Below are 10,838 nucleotides of genomic sequence, written 5' to 3' on the forward strand. Positions count from 1 at the left end.
ACAAATATTCGCGGAATTTAATTTTGTGGTTTTTCAGCAAATCCGCAAAATTAAATTCCGCGAAACACAACTATTTTCAGGATTTAAAAAAATCACCCGAAAATTGGTATTTTAGGGCAAAATAGGCCATATATATTATTAACAGGAAATTCTCTCAACCGCGAAACTTCAGAATTCTGAGCTCTGAACCGCGAAATTAAATTCCGCAAAAATTTTTCCCGCAAAAATTTCTTCCCTTAAAGTACTCTTAGGTTCCAAATAAACGGCCCCCCCGCTTGTTAATTTTTCGAAAATTTTCCAACCCCCCCCCCGGACCTTATTAGGACCCCCCCGTTTATTAATCTCTGAGAATATTTTCAGCTGTCAAAGAGAAGACCCCTTGTTTTGCTCTAAATAGCCTGATTTTAGCCTATTTTTACCTTATTTTTGGGTTTCAGAAGTACAATTTCCAACCCCCCCGGCAATTAGGTCCCCCCCGTTTATTGAAATCTAGAAAATTTTCCAACCCCCCGTTTATTCGAACCCCCCCCGTTTATTTGGAACCTAAGAGTACGCTACGATATTATCGTGAGATACACTCTGGTACACAGAGTAGCGATCATACATACAGAAAATTAACACAATCGATCGCAATCGATCTTAATCGATAACAATCGAATTCAATCGATGGCTAATCGATAATAATCAAATCGAATCGATAATAATCAAATTTAGATAATAATCGAATTTAATCGATAATAATCGAATTTAATCGATAATAATTGAATTTAATCGATAATAATAGAATTTAATCGATAATAATCAAATCTAATCAATAATAATCGAATTTAATCGATAATAATCGAATTTAATCGATGAAAATCGATACCAATCAATAATAAAATTTTACGTTCCTATCGATTGGCCATCGATTAGTAATCGATCGATCATCGATTACGAACGACTTTTATCGATTGACATCGATTAAATCGACAATCAATGTTATCGATTGGGTACGCCTGGATTTTCCCCCCAAAAACCTCAATTTTTGAAATTTCTCAAGCAATCACACAATCCTGGAATCAAATCAATCAATCAATTCAATCAATCCTAGAAGAATCAAAGCAGACAGTTAAAAAAGAACCGCAGAGATAGTAGATATCATGTGAAAAATAGCAGCAAAATCCCAGAAAAGTCAGGAAAATGTGGTGCTATATCACCTATTCGACAACTCAATTGTTCGACAACTCACTTGTTCGACAAATTTGCAAAAATGTCGGACAAGTGAGTCGTCGAACAATTGAGCGCCCAGATGATAGACAGACCAGTTGTTCGACATCAAGTTGTTCGACAATCACAGTATTGTCGGACAAGTGGATGTCGCACAGTTGACCATTAACATGTTCAACTTCCATTTGTTCGAATCCACTTGTTCAACAATAGCAAGGTTAAGTACCGTTGTAAGACAAAACATTCCAATATTTGGCCAAACATTCAAATGCAAAAATTCCGAAAATGCTGCCGTACAGCCAAGATAAGCCAAGCTGGCTAATCAACTAAAATTCTGTCCCCGTGAAAAAAGCACCAAAAAATATTATTCTATTTTTTAATCACACAGTGTCAGCCTGGTTCGTTTATCAACTTTGCATTTTCCGGGCCATTTTAACGTTTGAAAGTTTGGCAAAAAATGGGAAAGTTTTGTCTAACGATGGTATCGGGAGATAACTTGAATTTTTGAAGCCTTGATTCCCGCTACGGCACTTTTCTACAGGCTAACCCGAAAGCTAGCCAGATCATTGAGTTTAAAGCGCAAAGGGCTAGAGTAGAATAGTAAAAATAACGAAATCTAATAGAAAGTCGTTTTGAGTAGTAATGCGCTATTATCTTATTTTAAAATGTCGTGAATTTTGAAAAGTTTTGTCTTGAGGTTTTTTTTTACAACGACCTATACCGTGAGAGGTCCTAAAGCCGACAGCCCAGCCTAAAGCCGATGAGGTCTTTCAAAGATACAAACTAAAATAAAAACAAGCCTTTCGCTGTGACGCAACGAAGATACCAAAGTGTCAACTAAACTGAGAGATTTGATACATTGAACCAATTGAACCAAATAACAATGATTGCTTCTTATAACAAAACATATTTTTTTATTCCAAAATGCACAACTTCATAAATGACAACAGTAGTAAAAGCATCATAAAAAGTAACGAGATGTTTTGATTTTCCAAAGCACACGAGAATATAAAAGAGGTCTGTGTACGAGCGTGCTTATTTTGAAACGTTACGTAATCAAGCCTGGTTTCTATTACTTTACACTGGCACTTGGCTTGATTGCGGGGCCTGGACTTTGTGTAAGGATACATATAGACGACGTATATTACATTATATTATATATTACATGATAAGAATACAAATAGACGACGTATATTACAATTATTATGTATTACATGACACCTTGCTCCTATTCTAGTAAAGATAATATATGTCGTCAAAGAGGACACAAATGAAGAGCTGTCCGATTGCGGGCCTTCCGTAAATAAAGATCCGGACTTATAGGTGGTAAAGAGGGCGTTGATAGTTGCCGCCTCATTGATTCGATGTTTGTTATTCAAATTAGTGCTACCGCATCCGCCCTTTTTTCAACTTCGCGCCATTTTTACAATTTAGTCTGTTTGTTTCTTGATGGAAACCAGTCCAAGTTGTTTCTTATTTTTCCCGCACAAGTCACTTTTATTACAAAACTGTTATCGTTTTAAACATGAGCAACTGATCCAGAATAAAAGGTAATTATTTTTACAACTCGAACTTTTTAATTACATTAATTGACATCTTGACATTACAGCTATCTTGTTAGATGTTTTGTTTCGAGAGTTCTAGCAATAGTTTATCGTTCAACTTGGAGAGGGAATGTTTGTAAACATAGAATTTTTTTTCATAACAGTTATTTGGGGGGTCGGAATTAGGCTGGGCTGTCGGCTTTAGGACCTCTCACGGTACTCAGTAGACCTTTCCCACAATACAAATTCAGCGAGTGACGAAGTTTTCCCCAACGAATTTTTGAATTCATTTGCCTCAAAAGATTTTTAACAGCCTCAGTTGTGCCTTCGATACTTCAATATATAATCGTTTAGTTAAATTTTGTCAAATTAGAGGCTTTTTGTCTAAGCGAAATATTTAGGTAAGATCTAATCCTTTTTCATGCGTAAGCAACGCACCTAACCGTCGATACCGAGTACAATATGGGATTTATTTTTCGAATTCTGATTCTCTAAGTCACCGAAATTCCGTTATTTTCGGGTGTTTCCGATAGAGAAAAATGGCATAACATGACGTAACTTGCATATCAAGCATATGTTAGTGACAATTAATGGTTGACGAACAACTGGTTTGTCGATCAACTGCTATGTCGAACAAGTGGGCGATTAGATGTTCGACATCTGTTTGTTCGACAAATGAACAATGTGTCGGACTTGTAAACGTCGAACTTGTGGTCTGTCGAATATGTGAGCGCTCACTAGTTCGACAGAATAGTTGTTCGACAATTGTCGACCAAATGTACTGTCGAACAACTACATCGTCGAACTAGTGAGATTTTCCCGAAAATGTTAGTGCAGGAAAAGGAATCTTGTGCGCAAAACATTATCGATAGAAGAGACAAGATGATTTCACAATCATTCGAACTACATCATCAAACTTCAAAAAGATAGTTCAACAGTTCACAGTTCATAGTTCGTTCCTCCCCTGTCTTAAGGGGGGGTGACACCTTCCGAAAAAATGAAGAAGGGGGGGGCAGGTGTAGCAGGTGAGAGGGAGGGGGGTCAGAAATTTTCATGAAAATTTAATTCTTTGTAAAAAATCATAGAAAATCAAACCCTAAATTCTTGAATATCTCTTGACTGTGATTATTCCTGACTAAGTCTGATGAATCTTACCACTACCTTTATGGTATCTGTGTATTTTCTTTTGACTGAATTTAATCCTGGATTGTTCGTCTGATGAAACGAGCACATGAAGGTTTCCGCACATGAATGGCAATAATAATCCAGTCGGGTTTTACAATCATAAAAATCCGTAAATCGCACACTATTTGCTACATGAGCAAAGTTTGGGATTGTTGCGGTGATGAAATTTGATTGTATTATAGCGTACACATCGTATACTCCTGGTGAGCACGACTATGTTATCGAATAGCTGTGGTCATCCGGGAATTACCCTTTGCATATTACCGATCACCGATCTTTTTATACCAGGGCGGTGAGCGTTATAGCAACAGGCGCACGTAAATATACGCCCTCGTCAGTAATGTTTTTCCTGGACACACGAGCTGAAATGACTGTTATGGAAAACCTTCCTTATGTTTCTTAGTAAGTGTTTCAGTGAAAAAGAAATTTGCGGCCGAGGAAAAATGTGGAAGGAAAATTTAAAGTTTCGTTTTTTATAGCTACCAACCAGGAGTTTTTTGGTCAAGTCATTATCAAATGGCATTTTAATCAGGCTTTGTCTTATAAACTGGTCAAGATTTTACAAGAGGCTCCTAACAAGCTGACAAGGGTAAGACTTTTATTCATAGACAGAACAAAACAGAGCCAAACAATAAGGGACCTCTCTACTCCCTGTCACGACCCACGGCATGTTTGGACCATGCTCGGGCCACAAAAAAGTATTATTAAATCGGCCCAAACATTTTGTTCGGACCATGTTCGGGCCATGTATTTACAATTTACCTTTCCTGGTTTATCATCATCCATTGTTAAATATTTTCATTAGACAAATTCAAAGTCAGTGTAGACCTAAAGCTCTAAAACAGCATCTAATAACATGAAAACCAGAATATGATTCTTCAATGGGAATCAAAACTATAAAGTGCACTTACAAACATCAATTTGTCAGATCTAACAAAATTAATAACCGCACTGTCATCATTGACAATAAAACAAACGATTTTCTGTCAAGAGCCTTGCAAACATTCCAACAACTTCCATCAAAATGATCTATCACAGCTCAGTCTACCATTTTTAGCGCGGTCCGAGGATTGAGCCGAGAACGCTCCGCAAACTCCTGCACGGGTGACAAACTTCAATCTGTCAATCATTTTCTCAAGCGAAGAGTACGCGAAGCGATTCTAGCTTTACGATAGTGCCGCGGGACATCAATGGATAGTTTCAATCATCATTATCCCTTTATTTTCATTCCTAGAACTTTTGCAAAAAAAAGGAAAAATAGAAAAGTTGTATTTTTTACTGCTCTATTCACATACTGAATTTGAAAGATCTTCTATGTGGCGTTTTTTTGCAAACTTCAAAAAACTGGTTTTTGTCCCGCCTTTGCGGAACTTTGGCTTGAGTGCTTGAGTGCAGCATAGGGTACAAAGTCCAAACATGCGTTTCCCGTAATTTTTGTATGAAGAGTTAGGTCTATACTGAAAGTTCCAAATACCAGTTGTTTGGATTCACAAAGTTGTATAACAGTTACAAAAAACGATCCAGAAAAATTCTGCTTCGAATAGGAGAAGACCACGAGAAAAGGGAAAGGGATAAAGAATAAAAAGAAGACCATATTATGTAAGATTCAAATCATTCTTTTTAATAATTTTCCGAACTTAATTGGAAAATAGATGATTAACTTTTATATTTGAACAATATATATTTGAATAAAGATGAAGATTTTTAAATTTGTTTGCTAAAATAAGGAATTTAAAATATAAATATTGGGTCCTGAAATTACACGCGCGATCGTAGCAAGTTTTCGAAAATCTGGCCCGAACATGGTCCGAAACTGCGCGGGCCCGCGCGGGCCACTCGCGGGGGGCCATTTTTAAAAAGTATTAATCAAGAGGCCCGAACATGTTCGGGCCATGCTGTGGGTCGTTCCCTGTCACACTGTCTCTGCCCCTGCCTGGCCCTGTCTGCTCCTTTTTATTTTGCGAGATCGGGAGGGAACCTTGCATAGCCATCAAATGACTGACCAATCAAAGAAGCAAAATTTCAAAACAAATGAACTACACATCTCCATTTTGCAGCTCTACTCTACCATTTTTGTTTTGATTTAACTTTTGTATTTTTTTTAATGACCAGCCAGCAGTCGGGAAAAACAGCAATTTTTTTAACGATAAAATGCTGAATCAGCAGAAAAATAACAGAATAAAAAAGTAAAATAAATGAAAATTGCCGTTTTCGGCAATTATTGCAGTTTTTGCAAATAAAAGTTGATTTTATTATTGAACACGTGGTATTTGACACCCTCGCGATAAGTAGGCCCACTGTGCCTCGTTTAGTTTTGTTTTCAACCGGTTTTTGTTGGAAATGCAGATAGCAAAATCGAGTCATGTATGTAAACAAATTTACAACGGGGGTTTTGTTATCTCTTTCTGGCTGTGTTTCGGCATCGATGCAGGATCTTTTAATATATTATTTTAGAACTTTTCATGTTATTGAGCAACGAAAAATTGAAAAAATCACTTTTAAAAATCCGAAAAACCTTTTTCTCAATGCAATTTTACTATTTTCAAACACCTCTGACATCTTTGCCCTTAAAAGGACAACACATTTTGCTGATTCAGCATTTCATCATTAAAAAAATTGACGTTTTCGGCAATAATTTCCAAAAAAAGCAATAATTGCAGTTTTTATCTTAAAACACCCAACTGGCCAGGTCGTCAGTCATCCATTATTTGTTGATGGCTATGCATGTTAGCCTCCACTGATGCAAGTTACCCGATCTCACGGTATGCTTTTTCGATTAACCAGATGATATCAGTCAAACCATCAAACAATAGACCTTTTTTCAAAGAGGCCACCCTGTTGAATAATTATGTAGTCCAGCAGAGAAACAATGATAAAACCATACATAATTATTACAATATACATGATACAGTAATTATGCATGGCTCTATCATTGTTTTTATGGCTGAACTACATAATTATTCAACAGGACATCCTCTTTGAAAAAAGGTCTATCGAACTAATCGAATTTCATCCAACTAATCAAATGATAGCTGTTCAATTACCGAACCACATCGACACACTTATCGATTGAACTGAGAAATCCCAGTAGAGTTTGATTGTTTGGATAACACTGTTCAATAATGTGTTTGATTTCAATACACCTTTCCCGTAATTCTCAAAGCTAATTTTGATGCTCTCCACCGTTTGGACTCTGGAGGTATATAAACAAACCCGTTTTTGCCTGTGTTGTTTCCTCCTTAGGGAAAGATGGTTTTTTAAGATTTTCTTAAGTTCTGTCGAACAAAATCTCCTCAAATTTTAGTATGCTCAATCTATTCATGATAATATACCACCCTGAAAATCTTTTGTCAAAAGAAGATCGCTATCAAAAGTTAGAAGCTGAAAACCCACTTTCCCTAACCCCTCGCAGGCAAAAACGCGTTTGTTTACCTCCCAAACAATTTCATACACAACAGTGGAGCACACATTCAGGCTAGCTTTAAAGCTCTAAAACAGCATCTAATAACATGAAAACCAGAATATGATTCTCCAATGGGAATCAAAACTATAAAGTGCACTTACAAACATCTAATAACCCCACTGTCATCATTGACAATAAAACAAACTATTTTCTGTCAAGAGCCTTGTAAACATTCCAACAACTTCCATCGAAATAATCTATCACTGCTCAGTCTACCATTTTTAGCGCGGTCCGAGGATTGAGCCAAGAAAGCTCACAGCACGGGTGAAAAACTTTAATCTGTCAATCATTTTCTCAAGCGAAGAGTACGCAAAGTGATTCTAGCTTTAAGATAGTGTGCGGATCATCAGTGGATAGCATTCAATTATCATTATCCCTTTATTTTCATTCCTTAGAAGTTTTCCAAAAAGAGGGAAAAATAGAAAAGTTTTTTTATTTTTTATTGCTCTATTCACATACTGAATTTGAAAGATCTAATGTGGCGTTTTTTTGCAAACTTGAAAAAATGATTTTCGTCCTGCTTTTCGGGGGGGGGGGTGTGGGGATCTAGGTGGTTGTCTTCTCACCTGTAGATTATTTTTCGTCCAAAAAAGGATTTGACGCTCAAATCAAGGAAGCCCCTACTGTACAGTGACTTATTAACGAAAATAATTCAAAAAATGGAGGTCTTCCGCGCAAGACCTTGATATTAGTTGTTGTCCCGTAAGTTTGGATATACCGATATATATACCCATGATTGTTTTGCTATCAAAGTATTTATTATTTGGTCTTTTAAGGCGCGTCATGTCGACCTCAAATTCGTAAATACAGCAACATTTTTTACATCTTTTCCATTCTTGTACACTGATGATATATTGATGCTTTCAATTTGAGGTTTTACTGCTCAATAAGTTCTCGTTTTTGATTAAATTGAAATTGCTTTCAAACTTCCTGAAGAAACTCTCCATAATTGAAGGTTCATTATTTACTAAGCTCATATATGGTGGAGATTTCAAGTCCCATTCTCTTATTCCTTTTAAAAAACCACTCTCGTGGTTGATAAAAAAATCAAATCCCCTTAAAGATAAAGTTAGAGAGCATCAACAATACCATCTTTGTCATCCTAAGGGCTTTTGATGTGCATGCTAAACCGGCGTTTGCGACGACAGGAACCGTCTAATTTAAATATACTAATTTTATAATATGGTTTTCTTTTTTAGCTGCCATAACAATTTTGCAAAAATGAAGAAAGTGAGATAAGCCATGGACCTCTATGTTCAAACATTAACAGGAACTTTATTTGAATTACGTGTCAGCCCATTCGAAACAATTTTAAGTATCAAAGGCAAAGTTCAGAGGCTTGAAGGTAACCAATCACAAAGTTAATTTATATTTATAAACCAGCTACATTATACAAACTTAAAAAACTGAGACTTAAAAAACTTAAAAACTCAGTTACAATAATTGGAGTTTTAGTCTTAAGTGACATGTAAAATTTCATGAAACTTGTCTTCTCTATCGCTTTTGATAATTGTAAAACTATTTTATGGGGTGAATGATAAACTGAAAAATATGTTTTTATATTGAGTACATTTTTTGTGATTTTCAAAATTTTCTTATCTTTCAGGTATACCCATCTCTCAACAACATTTGATATGGCAATCTACTGACCTTCAGGATGACTTTTGTCTGCATGATTATGGGTATGTATCACTGACCTTTATATATCCCTGGACCAAGCTATATCCCCATCTTTGATTGAAGTCTTTTTTGAAGGGGTACTCGCAAAGAAGCCATTGCACTGTTAAAAATTAACGTCTAACGACGCTACATCATCAAATGTATTCAAGGGAAATTAGACCTAGCGCTCTCGATGCATTTCCACTGCTATTGAGTAGTGCTGCCATTACGGTATCACTTTTCAAAAAACTCCGATTAAAGACTTTGCTTGGCCGGGATTGAGAAGCTTGGTCCAGGGTATATAAAGGTCAGTTGTATGTATAGATAAAAATGTCATTTGAATCATAAAAGGAATGATCTAACAGTACAAATTTTTTGTTTGTGTCCTATATACACCAACTGCAAGTTCGTAGTGCTGGTTCCCTATAATACCCTATAGCAAAATTATTTTGGATTATTATTGTTTATATTTAGGATTTTGTGAGAAACAAATTGAGCTTTTGATCTTTTTCAAAAATGCTGAGATAAAAATTCTGATTTTTAAGCCTTTGATAGGAGGTATTTAATATTATAAATTTTGAAAAAAGAATCAAAGATATGTTTGTCGTATAGAAAGTTATTTTAAGTATGCAATTTTCTTTTTAGAAATCATCTTATTGAGATCATTATTTTGGCATATAATACTGACTGTCTGGTACTTTAGGAAGTACCAAAGTATTATAGGGTCCAAATCAATAAGTCAAAATTTTTTCATTCCACCTTCCTTGTTTGCCTTCCATGGCTTTTGATAATAAATTTGAGATGCAACAAATATTTGGATAATTTTTTCAAGAATTTCCTTTTACCTTTGCTAATTTGGTAATTGCAACTCATAAACATAACAGTGGGGTTATCACAACATTCGAATTTAATTGTGTGATTTTTTAACAGAATTAAGAATGGAGCAACACTGACGTTAGTCCTTGCCATGAGAGATGGCCCTATAAATATGAGGAGAGGTAAAATTTCCTTTATTAATTTTTAAAAATATTGAAATTATTGAACAACACTTCTGAGTCCAATTTTAAAAAGTCACATCTTTACTTTTTTTATTAGCATATTAAAAGGATAGAGTCATTTGGGGATGGGATGACTGAGCTAAATGAGGAATTTTATTAGAAACTTTTATTCAGAATATATTCTTTGTTTTTATATAAAGGTTTATATTTACAAGCATACTGATGCTCAAATTTGCAAAAAAATGAGCATAATGTAATTTAAGCATAGCTCGAGGCTGGGAATGTTTGTCATTCAAATTTTGAAAATGGTGAAAATGAGACAGGGAGGTAGACAATGATTATTTTGACTTAGACACATCTAATACAATGATCTTTAATGAACAACGTAGAATATTTATAATTTTATGAAATAATAAAAAAGTAAAGTGAAAATGATCATCAGTCAAAATAGACGATGTTTTGAAAAAAACTTGCATATGATCAAGAATAAATTGAGGCTGAAAAATGAAATTTTGCCAAGCATAATGAGCCTCAGATCGAAATCTCCCTTATGCTTATAAAACAAAAAGAGTGTATACATGCTGCATTTCGTCTATAACACAGTTTTTAATGGTGAATTAAATAGCGAAAATTCTTAACCAAAATGATGTTCCAAATTTATCCTGTTTCACGTAGCCGAGTCAGTCCACCTACATACACATGAATAGTGGCTAACAGCTGGCACTCGATTTGAAAAAATTACCAGAAATTAAAAAACGCACATCATTTAAAGGGTTAACG

The 10,838-nt window shown here is 35.3% G+C and overlaps 1 protein-coding gene across 1 annotated transcript in view; it reads left to right on the top strand.

The window, feature by feature from the left end:
• Positions 1-4,348: 4,348 nt before the first annotated feature.
• Positions 4,349-10,838, top strand: part of LOC136810663 (AN1-type zinc finger protein 4-like) — a gene marked incomplete in the record, with an annotated part of 22,450 nt that continues 15,960 nt past the window's right edge. Inside the window, 4 exon segments of the mRNA XM_067067236.1 lie at positions 4,349-4,527; positions 8,601-8,746; positions 9,008-9,083; positions 9,991-10,058. Of these exon segments, the coding sequence (XP_066923337.1) occupies positions 8,644-8,746; positions 9,008-9,083; positions 9,991-10,058 (247 nt within the window).

Source organism: Clytia hemisphaerica, unplaced genomic scaffold (genome assembly GCF_902728285.1).
Source record: "Clytia hemisphaerica strain Z4C2 unplaced genomic scaffold, Clytia hemisphaerica genome assembly, whole genome shotgun sequence".
NCBI classification, from domain to species: Eukaryota; Metazoa; Cnidaria; class Hydrozoa; order Leptothecata; family Clytiidae; genus Clytia; species Clytia hemisphaerica.